At 44.1% G+C, this 15,139-nt stretch overlaps 1 protein-coding gene across 1 annotated transcript; it reads left to right on the top strand.

The window, feature by feature from the left end:
- Nucleotides 1–13,963: 13,963 nt before the first annotated feature.
- On the top strand, nt 13,964–14,596 carry LOC108121334 (uncharacterized). Its single transcript, XM_017235376.3, has 2 exons — nt 13,964–14,331; nt 14,392–14,596. The coding sequence occupies exons 1-2, from the start codon at nt 14,089–14,091 to the stop codon at nt 14,476–14,478; spliced, it is 330 nt and encodes a 109-aa protein (XP_017090865.2). The 5' UTR covers nt 13,964–14,088; the 3' UTR covers nt 14,479–14,596.
- Nucleotides 14,597–15,139: the final 543 nt, after the last annotated feature.

Consider the following 15,139-nt stretch of genomic DNA (forward strand, 5'->3'; position numbering starts at 1 on the left):
GATTTGGAAATGTTGCCAACTCTTCAGAAGCGATTAAAGCCAGATAATGCTGGGTTTTATAATTGTTTAGGTATTTTATGCTTGAAAACATCTATTTAAGACAAAAGTAAACAAACATCCGCTAAACTTTAATGTAAATTTCCTATTTTTAGAACTCGTATCTTTTTTATAACCACCGTTCTCATGATGCCCCTTAACAACGGCAGTCTTCTATTAACAAACACATTTGGGCATTTTGTGTATTTCAATTTGGTTTTGACGGACATTTTACTGCATTTGGTTGCCAGGTTGCGGGAGGTTGCTTGCAACTTTTACATGTCCACAAAATTAGTAACAGGCCCATTACGCGACTTTATTTGTGTGAGTTTGGAGGCCTCCCAGACTCCCTCTTCCGCTGAATGTGTGTGGAAGACATCGTAAACTTGCAACTGCCACCCACTCGCCCTTGAGCCGGCAATGCCACATCCTTTGCCGTGTAATCGCTAGGTGACAGTGAAGTGCACTGCAGTTCAGTTCGGTTGAGTTCAGATCCGTTTCGTTGGCAGTATTTTTGGCATGCAGTCAAGATGTGGGATGTGGACAAATACCCTCTCACAGCAGCACACCCACACAGCCAGCACAGACACTCTGAAAAGAGACAGAGGCCATAAACGTGTTTTTACAACTGCCCAGGAGGGAGGAGGGTATGACTGGGGAGGGCCAGCGGACAGGGACATCACTTCGCTGGATGGGCAGCATGTTGTTTGCGCCAGGACCAAGCAGTCGATATTTGTACGGAACCGTATCCTTTACACTCTCAAAAATAAACATATATTTAAAATACTAAACAAAAGGCTTAAACATAAAATCATACGAACGAGAAATATTTTTATAATAAAAGAATTAAATGAACATTAAAAACTAAAGTAATTATTATTATCTCTAAACTAAACTAATTTTCTTTCATTGCTTTTGTCTTTCTTTAGTTTGGCAACTAGGACTCGTGTCCTGGTCCCTGGTCCTTGGTCCTTTTTTGCTAAGCATCAGGGATTGGCTGCCAGGCAACCCTGGGGCCATTGGGCGGCTGGGTGGCGCCTGGGTGGTGCAAGTGCTAAGTTGGCTTGCAGGTGTGATTTTATGCAATTTGCTTTCATATTAAATGAGTGCCCGGCTCGGCCCGAATGCCCATAAAGAACTTTCATTCATTGCCTCGAAGCTGGAAGCTTAAACCGAATCCTGGCTGCCGGAGAGTGCCCACCTCGTAGTGCCCCTATGGAGGTGGATGCTGCCACTGATGCTGCAAAGTAACTGTGCAAACGCTGCAGCTGCAAATCCGCAATCAGACAAAGCAAATAATTTTTGCAAAAATAAATATGAGGGATTATGGTGCCGGCTGTGGGCCACAAGAGCGGGCCGTGTGGGTGAGGGACAACAGCTATAAAAGGACCAGGAGGAGGCAGCTGAAAAGTATGCTATAATAAAATGCAGCTAAGTCGATGGAGACGTCGGCTGTGATATTAAATTTCAAGTGCATGTGTTAAGCTCCTGGCAGGCTTCGGATACCGCAGCCTTTTGCCATTGAATCGCTGTCCTTGCTGCATCAGCAGTAGCTCCTCTTCCCCCTTCAGTCGCAGCAGGATGGGCTCCCCAATATCCATGACATTCATTTGAATGCATTTGCCACTTGAGAGATTAGCCCGGAACGGTAGCTGGCTGCGCCTCCAACCGTCCCGTTTACCTTTGCTGGCATTTTGAAATTTACTTTTGTCATTGCTCTTATTTGTATTTTTTATTGTTGTGCCTGTTTCTTGGCTTAGAAGCCCTCCGCCCCCTCTCGGAGTCATTATTTTGATTATGTAAAATGTTAGCTGCCTTTTTTCGACAGTTCTGTTTGTATTCCTCGTACCTGACCCCCCGGCCCCAACCACTTCTGGGAGCCATGGCATTGTCAGGGCTTCATTATTTCGGTTGTTGTAGATTTTAAAAATATTAAATGGGGATTGTCTGCCAGTCGTAAAACTCCTGCCCAGGACATTTGTTACGAAAATTAAATGAGCCTGCCCGGCATTGTTTGCATTGAAGTCGTTTTGGAGTCGTTTTTATAAGTAAGATGTATTGCTTTAAATTTTCAAATATTAAATACAATTAGGGAACCTAAGGATCAAGGGTATTAACTTCTAATTAACAGCCTTCAGCCCCAACCCGAAGCCACAGTGACTCTGCAATGGGAGTAGGCCAAGATCTGGGCGGACTTCATGACAAATGCACGTCATTTGGCTTATTAGTGGTTTTATTTCGCTCCTGGCACTCAACTACAATACAATTACCCTCTCACACGAGCACATACGGTATGTACCAACACCCACACATGCATTCCCATTCGCATTCGCCTTTCGGCAATGAAGTCCTGGAAATCAACGCTTCGTCCTTCGTCGCTGCCGTTTTTCCTTTGATGAGCCGCGCGGCGCCAATTTGCAATTTCATTACAATGCTTAATCATCATTACGGCGGAGAGCGCCATATGCGAGCGAGACGGGACGACTGTGGGAAAGGGACGGCCGGAGCGGACTTAAGTGTGTGAGTGTAACAGATTCTCAATATTGCTTTCGCACTTCCGCTGCACGTGGACACAGAGGGAAATTCTAGGGGGGTTATATATTAAACTAGTAAGAATGACTATCTTGACTATATGATATCCGGTACTTCTCCCTTCCACTCCACGGCTTTTCTTTCTCTTAAGGTAACTTAAGGTAACGAATTGGTTGCCTTATTTTTGGATGCTTCAAAATAAGTTAGTATGAAAACGGAATAAAAGATCTATAGCTATTCCAAAAATAAACAGATTTTTCTAAATTTTTGATTTTATGATATAAATTTTCTTTTGGAATAGATTAGAATTGGAACTTATTCTAACATTCAAGTATTTTAGGACTCTACAGAAAAATCTTATAGCCTCTTTATCTCATAGTCTCTGAGATCCAGGCCCAGACCCAGCTCGATTCAGAACCAAGAAGTCCTGTTTCTAAAGGTTTACCGTAGACCTTTAAAAAAAAGGATTAAAAAGTTTAAAAAAGTATTTATTTTATTATTATTTATTTATTTATTTTTTAAATATTATATTTTAAATATTTTTGTAACCTATAAACCCAATTCTTAAATCCTTACCCTCATTTATTTTTCTCAGCGTATAAACAATGAAAATCCTCACGAAAAATGGCATTTCCACTGCAATTTCGAGCCCGCCATGTCACCGTTCATATGGCTGGGCGAACAGGGAGTATCCTCGCATTTGTTGCTACTATTTGATTATATATGTAACCATATCATGCACCGCTCCACGTTACCAGGAATCCACAATGCCCCTATCCCCGTTCCTGGCCAGAGAGGAGAGCAAGGAGACAAGCGCGTCAAATGCAGTTTATGCCCTGGCCATAAATCAAAATTTTTGGTTTTCAGCTGTCAGGACATGGCATAGCTTGGGCTACCCAGCCACCTAGATGCCCAGCAACCCGGCTGCCGGCCAGCATCAGCATCCAACAGCATCCAGAAATGGCCAACATCCCAGGAACATTGAGAGCCGAAAACATACTGCACATTGCACACAGGCACTACTGCATACACGTTTTCTGGCTTTTTGCGTAACTCGTTTATTTTCGTGGTCATAATTTGCCGATGCCCGGCAACGTTTCGCTGGCCGATTTTGTGCATTCCTCCATAGGAATAGGAAACCATTCTGCGGTGCTTTTGCTTTTGCCTTTGCCGTGGCAGCCGTGCCACTCTGCTCCGGCCCTTTTGTCCTAAAATATTGGTTTAGATTGTGTCAAACAAATTGAATTTGCGATTTTATGATGAATCCCAGCGATAGCCCACAGGGCTATTTGAGTTGAGAGGAGGGTTTTTGGGGCTCGAGGGATAATTAGCACTGCAAATTGTCTGGATCAACAGGATATTGAAAATCAATTACAGGATAATCACTTTTAAAGGAATCCTATCTAAAGTTATGCTTTGAACTTTTTGTAGCATCTGACTGCCTTTCATCGCCTCTGTTTCATTCCTCTGGGCATCCTCCACCATTTCTGTTTAACCCGTTTCATAATAATAACCATCATCTTCTATATCTTACTCCCAGCTCCAGTTATTATTATCTCTTTCGTTGCTTTGTTTGCCTTCATCTCGTGAGATGGTTATTGCAGCTTAAGTCTAATGGTCAGAGCATCCTGGCACCATTGCGCCCACACTGGAATCCTTTTATGGACATGTGTGCTGCTGGTTGGCCTGGCTCATTTGCTGGGCATCCGAACTCATCATCAGCTGGAGATGAGAGATGGAAGTGGTCTTACACCTGGACATGGGATTTCCGGCTTCTGTTTCCCCCAATATCGACCTTCTGGGTTATTTTTTCGCTTTATTTAAGCATAAATTCCTGCACAATATACGCTGCTAGACGAACATTTTCCACATGAATTGTAAATGATTTTGCCAGCAGGAACAGGACGAGATTTTGCCAAGGGACTCCTTCTATACTTTTTATCGGCCGCCATCGATCTTGGGTCTTTGCTTTTGACAGATCGAAATTAGAAATCGCCGGCTTTATAGCTCCAAATCGAATCGATTCGAATCGAATCGCATCGCATCGCATGGAATGGTTGTGCTCTTTTGTGGCTAATTGAATGTGGCAAGTTAACAAAATATAAAATGCCAGTGCCTGGAGCACGGCTAAGTGCAAAAATTGTATCGCTCTTTGTTGAGAGCCAGCCGTGCAACCAATTTGCCAGCAAACAGCCATTTCCGGTCGCCTTATCGCTTATCGCTTATCGAGTGGCGGCTGCGGCTCCTGTTGTTGGTTCTTGTGGAGGGTGGGGCTTCTTGGGGGAAATGCAGACCCAATGTAAACCCTCTAAACTCCCGGAAAATGATTCCTCAGCGATTTTTCCTTCGGTCTTTCATATGCAAAGAAGCCGAGGCGACTCGACTTGGCCCGGGAGCGTGCCGAAATATTGCCCGTTTAGCGGTTTATTTTAATGGCAGTACCATTGCCAGCAACAAGGATAACAATTTATGCCAGGTGGGGCGAGGGCCTGCCGCCTTCCGCCTGCCTCTCGTATGTTTCGTGCCACTTGAACGCTGTTTACAAATTTGATTTTCGTGTTTGATTTGATGGCGTTCGATGGGGTAAGTGGGCGGTGGGTGGCAAGTCTGGGCTGTATGGATGGCTTATGGCCGGGTAATGGGTGTCTGCGAAATGGAAAGCACCGAAATGGCAGCCCATGTCTGGCGGCAAATGAGCGCCGACTATTTATAGTCTGACCCCGACTAAATGAAACTGTAAATTAGAGCCGTAGCGCCGCGGCAGAGACAAAGCCGGCGCATAATAATAACTGCACCAAGCCAGCGCAAAGCCAAGCGAATCGGGTAGCAAGAAAAAAGGCCAGAAACGGGAAAGAATGGAAAAAAGGAACTAAATAAAAAATTTACTGAGCTGGGGAAATCCCAGAAATGAACTCAACTTTGTTTCAAAAATGAACCCCAACCCGAAAGGACTTCGGCCGGAATACGAGATGCCCACCCGAAGCCCCGTTAACGTCACACGAACTCTGAAAGCCGAGGCCGAAACGAGCACGAAGCGGTGAGCTTTTTTTTTTGGGGGGACGGAGAAGCTTTTTGGGACAAGGCACTTTTTGGAGCAGTGCGTGCGCAGGCGACGACGCCGGCCGCGACTCCTGGCAGCGGAGGCTGCGCTGCCAATGGCAATGGCCTGGCGCGGGTGCGAGTGGGCGAGGGCAGCGCTGTCGCTGCGCGGGCTTATCTCTGCATCCGTGTAACAGCATCCCATCGCGCCTCGCTCCTCGCTCTTCACCGGCGCCCGCTCTTCTCTTCTGTCGCGTGCGTCTTGCGCTTCTTTTCTTTTTGCATATCCCCACCCGGAAAATTCATCGAGGCAGCCCGAGTGGCGGTATAAAAACGCCCGCAACGCATTTCGCTGCTCACAAGTTGGATACGTTGCGTCCTGTGTGTGTCCTGTAGCCAGCTGTAACCGCTCTTGGGGCGCAACTAAACAGCATTAGCAGCAGCAGCAGCAATAGCCACCGAAGCAGCAACCAGAAAAACCAGCAAGGATTTTTAAAAAAATTCAAATAAAAACTAAAAAAATAATAAAGTGTTAATGAAAAGTGCCAGAAAAAATAATTTGAATAAGAACAGTTTCCGCCGAGCCAAGACTGAAAAGGACATCATGGTGTTAATCCTTTAGAAAGTAGACAGCCAGCGCCATCTAGCGACAGCTAGAGTCACACTCACTATCATGGTAGCGAAAATTATGAATTTTTTTTTGCGGCTTCCCTTTAATGAGTTGCCGCTGCCAAAAGTAATTTGCATAATTTGTGGACCGTGTCGGCGAGTTTTTCCCTTTTGTTGCTACAGTTGTTTAATTCATTATTTATTCGACTGTCCGCTCAACACCTTCAACACAAGCAATTACACTGGCAATTACAAAAAAATGAATTACGAACAGCGACCTTGCATGCAATTAACGAACATCGACACCATCACCGCCATCACAGACACCCAAAAACAATGGCATTTACAATTTATATTTGACAATTGCGAACACAAACATTAGTAAGTCTACTTGCTAAAATTAATTAAAGTGACATTCGACTGAAATTGAACAAGGCTGGTTAATTACGAAAAGGACCTTTTGCAAAACAAAAACGTTGCGGAAATAAATTGTAAAGTTGCAAGCGAAAAAAGTAAAAAGTAAAAAGTAAAAAAAACTTAAACATAACACAATGAAATTCAATTGAAAATCATTCAATCATTAAAATGCAAATTTTCTGCTGCCATCTCTCCGGTCTCCTGGCGATCCCCAACTCCTCCGGCTCCCTTCTCGGGTAAGTACATAAATTTGCGTGTAAATTCATTAATGCTCTGGCATTAATTGAGCATTTTAATGGCAAAATTACAACGCCTAACTGGCGCATTAATTAAAATGCAGCCAGCTCATCCGTTAAAGCCAGTATTTTATTACTTTCTATAAAAAAAAAACAAAATATGCCACCAATGCGAAACTATTTTTCACATCTGTTTTGTTATTATTTTAATTAAAATACCATAGTTTAAGTAAGGACTGAAAAAAAGAATGAAAGAAATGACTTTAGTTCCCTGCCCTTAAGGCCTTTGATTTGTTTGGTTTTCAACTGGCAACTCTTAATCCTTCCAGGACTTTGGCTGGCTGCAATCAATTAAACATCCATTCAGCCCTTTGCATGAATAATTGCATTGCAATTTTATGGAATGCCAATGAAATAATGCGCCATTATGTTTACAGAAAAGGCAAATAAAATGTCAATCAAATGAGCATGCTATTTAAATTAACTTTGTTCGATAAAATATGTGAATAATTTATAGTTGCTTTTGCGTTTATTTTTGAAAGGCGAATAATTTATTGAATGGAATTTTGATGAGAATAGTACGAGGTACTACGAGAATCGAACATCTCGATTTCCGGAAAGGAAACTACTATTGCACTTTAAATTCCAATTAAAAGGAAAATGTGAATAATTGCAAAAAGTGCTTAGTAATGCGAGATGCGAGTGTGAATGTGTGTGTGTGTGTCTGGAAGGGAAAATGGCAGAAATGGGCTAAGCCTGAGGTTTAAGGCAGCAAAAAGCCTTGTTCAGCTTGGCTTAATTGCATTTTAGTTGCCAAGCTGCTGCTGCTGCTTCTGCTGTTGCTCTTGCTGCTGCACCAACGCCCACATAACAACAGCAACAACAACTTCCACACACTTAAGCCCACACCCATACACAGCCATAACAGCAACACTCTTACTGGCACACACTTATAGGAGCATAAGCCTGAACGCGCGCTGTTGATTTTGCGCCTCAGCTTATGCTACAGCTCTTGCCTTTCTGGTACTAGAGCTCTAGGTTTCTGTTTCTGGTTCTGGGCTGCTCCAGCATTTCCCATTCCCGTTGACATTTTCAGTTATTTTCCGATTTCCCAGCCCGGCTTCCGTCGCACTGCTGCCATTGCTGCTGCCATGTTTGCCGGCTAAATGTGTTACTGTGTTTGCCTCAAATCAGCTTCCGTCATATGCCAAGCGACAAAAATAAACAGTGAGAAACAGTGGGAACGCAGTGGAAATAGCAGTGGGGACTAGCTGGGGCAAAGCCAGCAAAGAAAAGGCATGAAGGAAAAAAAATACACATGCAGTATAGCTGGAGCAGCACTAAGGACCAAGGACCCTCGCGTTTGCTCGTTAAAGTTCTCCTGGTCTGGTCTGGCCCAGCCTGGCCTGGCCTGGGCGTCCCTGCATCCTGCGATAAAGTGCAAATTTTGTTAATTATTCGTGCGTTCGTGCGCTCATCGCCCTCTGCTTTCAATGTTTTCCCAACGCCGGGGAAAACTTTTTGCTGCCACTGCCTGCGTCCGTGGCGCCACCCTGCCAGCCTCTATAACCCCCCCAGCCACGTAATTGCCACAATTTTGTGCTAGACTCTGGTTAGGTTTAGGCGCTGCATGTATTCCTTTTTTTTTTGCCTGTGATTCGGAGACTCTTTTAATGATAAAAAATCGGTTATCTTGTTTAATTAGACGCCGTGCACACTTGGCACTTTGTTTTGTGATATTTGAAGAGGAGCTCTGCACGTGTTTCGCTGACCAAGGACGACAATTATACACGTCCTGGCATAAATTATGCAGCCAAGTGCAGAAAATAGTAACTAAAGCTCCAGAAGGAGGAGGAGAGGCATGCCACCTGGTGGCAGTCAAACAAAACCGCACCCGCACAGCGAGAGTTTCTGCGGCCGCACATGCATACTTGCCACTACTCCTCTATGTGGAAAACTACTTTTCATAGTTGCTGCAGCTGATGCAGCAATTTATTTCGTTACTAACTTGGCTTAAACCTCCTCATCCCCCTCCTCCCGTTTCGATTGGCATTATTTTTGGTCATTGGATTCCTTTGGTAATGAGATTACATCTTAATTAAGCAAATAAACCGTAACTGTGTAGAATGTGTCCTTTTAATACCTCTAATTTGTCAAATCGGATGCCAGATGCCAGCACATCCTTGACTGAACTACTTTCCGCAGTGTTCGCATTGAGAGTGCAACGTATCCTTGGCCTCAAGTGTCCTGTGGAAATTGCATTTGCAGCGTGTGTTATGATTGCAAATACATACTCGAGTGATATATATTCAATATTTGACTGCAACTCATCTTATCCTTGCCGCAAAAGCTTTCAGCATCCAATATTTATGAACGGAAGATGATGTGGCATTCAATTTTCTCCCCAGAGGAAGGCAGGGGAAGGACCCTCTCAACTTTACGATATCATTAGCAGATAATATCTGGATGTGGAAAAAAAAACTTGTTTTCCAGCTCAAAATCATATGCAATCCAAAGTAAAAAAAGCCAAGCTTCCTCCCGTAGGGTGAAGGATGTAGCTGGCAGCTAGGTAAATAGAGACGGGAATATCCTTTAAGCTTGTAATAATAAAGTGAACTGAACTGCTCAAGTGCAATGGCAATTGTTGGCTGTGGGCTACAGTGCGGTGGGTAAGTATGCGGCCAGGCAAGCAGGCAGCCACTCAATTTCGTTGGCAACTGTAAGCAAAGTAGAGTAATCCACGTTCGCTCATTTTCACAATTAGGAAAGCGGCGGGGATGTTGACTAACTTTAAACAAAAATGTTCAGCTCGCCAAGTCCAGCTATGGGCCTTTGTTTTTCCCTCAAAAAATAAAACAAAAATTATATACTTAAAATAAAAAAATCAGCCAAGAAGAAGAATTTCCACAACAGCAACAACAAATTTACGTTTTTTGTGTGTGAGGTCCTTTTTTTTTTTGGATTTTTTGGACTGCTCTTGACGTCGTCGTCGTCGTCGTCATGGGCGTCCTTGTTGAGTGCAAGTCCTCGACGTAGTCGCCATCTCCATGGCATGCTTGGAATTTGCTTTGCTTTATGCTCTCCTTTATCCCCCCTGCCCACCGCCCCAGCCCCACTCCGGCGATCCTTGTGTTTTCCGAGGAAAGGAAACGTGGGGTGGCTTTTTGGGCGGTGTAAGTGCACCTTATTTCTTTCATTTTTGCATTATAAAAGGTAGGAATTAATGCACAGTCGAGTGGGGCAGGGGCAGGAGCAGGACTTCGTCAAGCTGCAAAGGAGTCCTGTCCCCGTCCTCAAGTTGCTGAAAGTGTTGGGCGCTGTTTCGTGGTTTCTTCTTGTTTTATGATTAAAGTTTTTTAGTGGACGACGTTGCTGAAGTGGAAAGGATCCCAAAAAAAAGGAAGCCAACAAAAAATGGAAAACCTTAAATATGAATAAAATAAATTACAAGACGAATTCTCGCAGAAGACGTGTCCTGGTTGCTGAAATTCATTGTTAATATCTATTCATAAACTCATCAAATAAGAAAACTTTTTATTTTTTTTTTTGCTCTGGTGTCCTGTCTGCAGGCTAGCCCTCTAATTTGTGCCGTTTATCTCCTATATTCGTTTCACCAATTTATATCCTTGGCAAAAACAAGCCATCCTTCGACATCAACATATTGCTTATCTATTAAAGCAATCCCAAATCGCTCAACTTTGCATAATGCAATTCGCCCAAAAACTAGATAAACATATACCGGACTAATATATATATTTGAATGTATATATGTATGTATATCCTGCTTTCCTGGCTTCAGTTATCCTTAAGGCCTTTCCCTTGACTGCTCGCCTGCTGCTGGAAACTCTGCTGGATTTTCAAAGTTTTCCCAGCCATTGCATGTCATTTGCATAGTTTTCATTGCCCAAAGTCCTCTAGTCCTCTAGCAGCTCCACTCGCCTCCTCCTACCCCAGTGACGTTGGTATATCCTTTTGGTCCTGCAGCGCTTGTTGTTGCCGTTGCTGCTGCTGCTGCTGCTGTAACGAGCTGTCAACAATCTTTTAGTTTGGGCCATCGGCAATGTATTTGCCAGCTTTTCAATTGAATTGTCGAACGAGCCGTTGATATCACAGGCTTTCCACTTGACTACCTCCCTTCCTTCCCATCTGGACTACTTTCTGCCAGAAATGCAAAAATTATTAACTTAATTTATGAGACAGACGAGGGTCCTGTTGTTAATGTTGCAAATCGCCCGACAAATTGCTCGCCATCGGTCCGGCCCTCTGATTTATGGTGACTTGCTACTGGCTACTGGTAACTGGTAACTGGGTCGTTGCATTTGCATCTGGCTCAGACAATGCAACCAAATGTGCAACCTACTTTCCAATTATCCTGCTGCCGGGCCAAGCTTTAGATGCTTTTTCTTTTGATTTCTGCCAAGGACCGACCGCAACAACATCTGAGGGAACAAAGCCAACATTGCAGCCCGGCTGAGTGCATTTTAGCTGAATTACGGGCTCTTTCTTAAGAGCACACAAAAAGCCAAGTGGGTGGTTGGATGGCTAGGTAGCTGGGTAACCGGGTGTTAGTCCTGCATTCACCTGCATTTTGCCTGCATGTGCGGTAGCCGGCGGGTGAAGTGAACTGCACTGAGCCACTGAGCCTCTGAGGATGTGGGTGAAGTGGGTGAAGGCCTCGGCACACGCCCCAAAGGCGAGTAAATGGCCCTTTGTGCCCATTGTCTGCTGGCAGCTATTATATGGCCAAAATAAGGCCACTCAATGCCAGTATAAGATCTCTCTGGCAGTGGCTCTGGCTCACCTGAGTTTCATTTGCAACACCTGCAAATGCAATTTTCATAATTTACTTCAATTTACTAGACTTTTCTGCTAATTAGTCGTACATTTAGTTTTCCAGCTGGAAAAGGAAAACTTCAGCTAATTGCAAAATAAGCAGTGAGCAGGTAACAAGGCCCAGGACCAGGACTCGGGAAAGGGACTCGGGACTCTGGCTCATTAAATTAGACGAATATTGCTAGGGAAAATCGCCTCGAGGCAGTCATGCAGGCAGGCAGGCAACATCCGTTTCCGGTGGTAGTGCTCCTCCGGTGGATCCTCCTGTGGCTCCTGTGAAATATTAACCCACTAATGCCTGAGCTGGCTCCCTGAGCTGGGCTCTCCATGATTCATTTGGTGTCACGTTAACCCATTAAGCACCACTATATCGTGATATAGATACAGTTGTTCATTGTTGGCTGGTTGGTGTCCTTGTTTTGTGGTCTAAATGCACAAAAAGCTTAGCATAAATGAGCAGAGCTTCGTTCCGTTGTGTTTTGTTAATGTTTGTTACCTCATTTTTGTTGCCTTTTGTTGTTGTTAGTGTTTGTATTGTTGTTGTTGTGCCGTGTCCGGTAACAAAGCTCATTAGCGAAAGTAGTAGCTAGCTAGCAAGCTGCAACGTCATCGAGCGGAAACTCTGGGTTTTCGCGACTCCAGGGAAAACCACAAAAAAAAAACTCGAAAACTAAACTAAAAAGGCCAAAAAATTTTGCAAATATTAAATCAGTCCAGAGACCGAGCTTATCATGACTTTGCTAGATATTCTCAAAAGCCAGATTACTAATTAAGTTGGTTAGTTTCTAAAAATATGGTTGGGATTAAGAGGTTCCTGTGGTTTTCCATTCCGGAATCTGATATTTAGCATCTGGCATGGCTTTTATTTAATTAAAAAAAATGTATAAATATTTTTGCCAAATTTCAATCAACATTTATCCAACATTCGGTCAATAAACTGATTGACAAAGTTCAAAAAAGATTACCCAGGAAATTCCTCACATAGACTCGACTTTAAAGTTCACCTTTCACCTCACCCTCGACTCTCGAAGCAATCGTTTGCATTCCTCAGTTGAAAATTTCCCTTGATTTCCTTTTAATTCTTTGCACAAATAATAACAAAACGAATCCAAAGATAAAGTTCAGATCTTGGCCCCCTTCGAGTCAACTTTTGGCCAGATTGATGCTGTTTGTCTTTGGGCGTTTTACGTCAGACTGTATGGATTTGAGGACCTTCTACCTTCCGCCCTTTCACCTTTCCACCTGGCTGCCTAGCTGCCTGACTGCTTGGGTGCCTGGAAAAGTGTAACAGTTGGGGGATAAAGTTCCAAGGAGAAAAGTGTCTGAACAATTGCTTGGGCATCTATAAACATAATTAAAGAAACTCTGGCAAATTAATTCAAGTTGCGAATTTAACAATCTGCGTAGGGAAGGCGCAGGAAAAACTTTTAACCAACAATCGCAAACAATCTCAGTTCCGGCAAACAATAAACAATCAACTCGAATTCAATGGCGACTGGCAACTTTTTAATCAACTTGGCGACTGGCGACATGGCGATGCAAATGCAGGCAGTGCACTGAGCGAAAAACTAGCAACCTCCATGGTACTCCCCCTGAGAGATCTGGCCAAGGGTTTACTAGTATATATGGCCAAGTAATTGCTTGGTGGTAATAATATGTCTTGGTTGTTACCAACTGTTAAATTACAAAGCAGCTGACGCCAGTGATTCAATTTGTCAGCTGCTTGTTAGATGTCCTTGGAGGTCCTGGGATGGGTCGGCGAATGATGTGACTTTTAGTGCCTGCTGGCTGCAGTTTGAGCTTAATTAAAAACCTTGTTGGAGTAATCGTCTGCTCGTCTTCGTCCTTAGTCCTGCAGTCCTGTCGCTTCTCCCAAGAAGTTGCCAAGTTCGATTTTTGTCTGCTAGTCGTCTGCGGTCGTTTGCCTCAAAGTGCAAAGCGTTGTCCTCGCCGCCGAGATGTAGAAAAAGAATGGCAAGTCAAGTCAAGGATAGCGACACATGGTCGAGGGTCCTGGGCCGCCCCCGCTCTCCTAATTGAGTTGTACAAGGCTACTGCTAATTGCATTCGATGCCTGCCGCTCGACTTGAGGCAGCGTTGATATAATTAAATTTTATTGGCCAGAGAGAGTCTGGCCAGGATACAAGGTGGCAGGCTGGCAAGGTGCACTTTCTGGTCAGATTTATTGCCGGAGATTTCAATTAAAATTTAATCGCGGCGTAGACTGCCAGCCCCTACTACGCCTTTCTTGTCATTTAGTTTTATTTTCTGTGGCTCCCAGATGGGGAAATTTTTTAGTTACAACAAGGACTGGCACACACACATACACACGCTGCTACAACTACACTAACACGAACAAGTTAAGAAGGACACGAGCTTATTCACTATGGTAAAGAGGAGACAGATCAAGAAAGGCTCCTCCGGCGGCCATCAAATAGGTGATGGCGACTACGATCTGTGTGCCATCTGCCAGGATCGGATCCGGGTTCCGGAGAAGCTTCAGTGCAGCCACGTCTTCTGCAGGTGTTGCCTGGCGAACTACAGAGAAGCCAGGGGCTGGGTGGCCGAGCGGTGTCCCATTTGCAGGCGCATCCTGGTCGTGGGAGCCACCTTCAACAAGGAAAGTGATGTAAGTTGAGACTCCCATTTGGAGACTCTGGAGAGCGCTAATCCCTTTTCATCTCCAAAGGACCAAAGGTGGCTGTTTGGCTTTGTGCTCCTGGTGCTGCTGATACTCAGCCTGGGGCCCTTCTACCTGCTGCTGCTCTATTGGTAGACCTCAAGCCGGAATATGTATGTTTTTGCTAAGATAGACGCATGACAGATACGTGCAAAGTTTTCAGTGGATTTTAATTAAGCCCACCGGAAGCCATTAAATGCCGAGTGGAATTTGCTTTGTTCTGCCTTGTCCTTTGTCCACCTTAATGAGTTTTTGGCATGCTCGGGAGATAAGGGTATGTCTTGAGTCAAGTTGCGGGCAGTACAATGGCCCAAAGTGGCGGCTAACTGCACATCCATACGCCCTGTTGGCCCGCTGCTGCTCCTGGCCATTGTATCCGCGTTTCAATTCAATTTTATGCGCCAATAAACCGCTTCGGTTAGTGGCATAAAAAGAGTGTTGCCACGCATGCATATTGCAGCATGCAAAGCAAATAAATCTAAGCTGAGTCAGGGCTATCGACCAGCCAATATATATCCCATGGATATCCCACAGATATCCCATGGATATCCCACAGATATCCCATGGATATCCCATGAATATCCCTCCAATATCCACACACATCCGCGTTTTCTGGCCGGCTCTTATTTGTGTTTATTTTGCGGCTGTAAATCAAAATACTGGCCACAAAAAAAGTACATTATACACAAATATTTTTCCACTCTAAAATGGCCAGAAAGTAAATATGGCAAAAATATTGTGAATATTGCATGGTCAT

The sequence above is a fragment of the Drosophila bipectinata genome, chromosome 2R (assembly GCF_030179905.1).
Source record: "Drosophila bipectinata strain 14024-0381.07 chromosome 2R, DbipHiC1v2, whole genome shotgun sequence".
NCBI lineage: Eukaryota > Metazoa > Arthropoda > Insecta > Diptera > Drosophilidae > Drosophila > Drosophila bipectinata.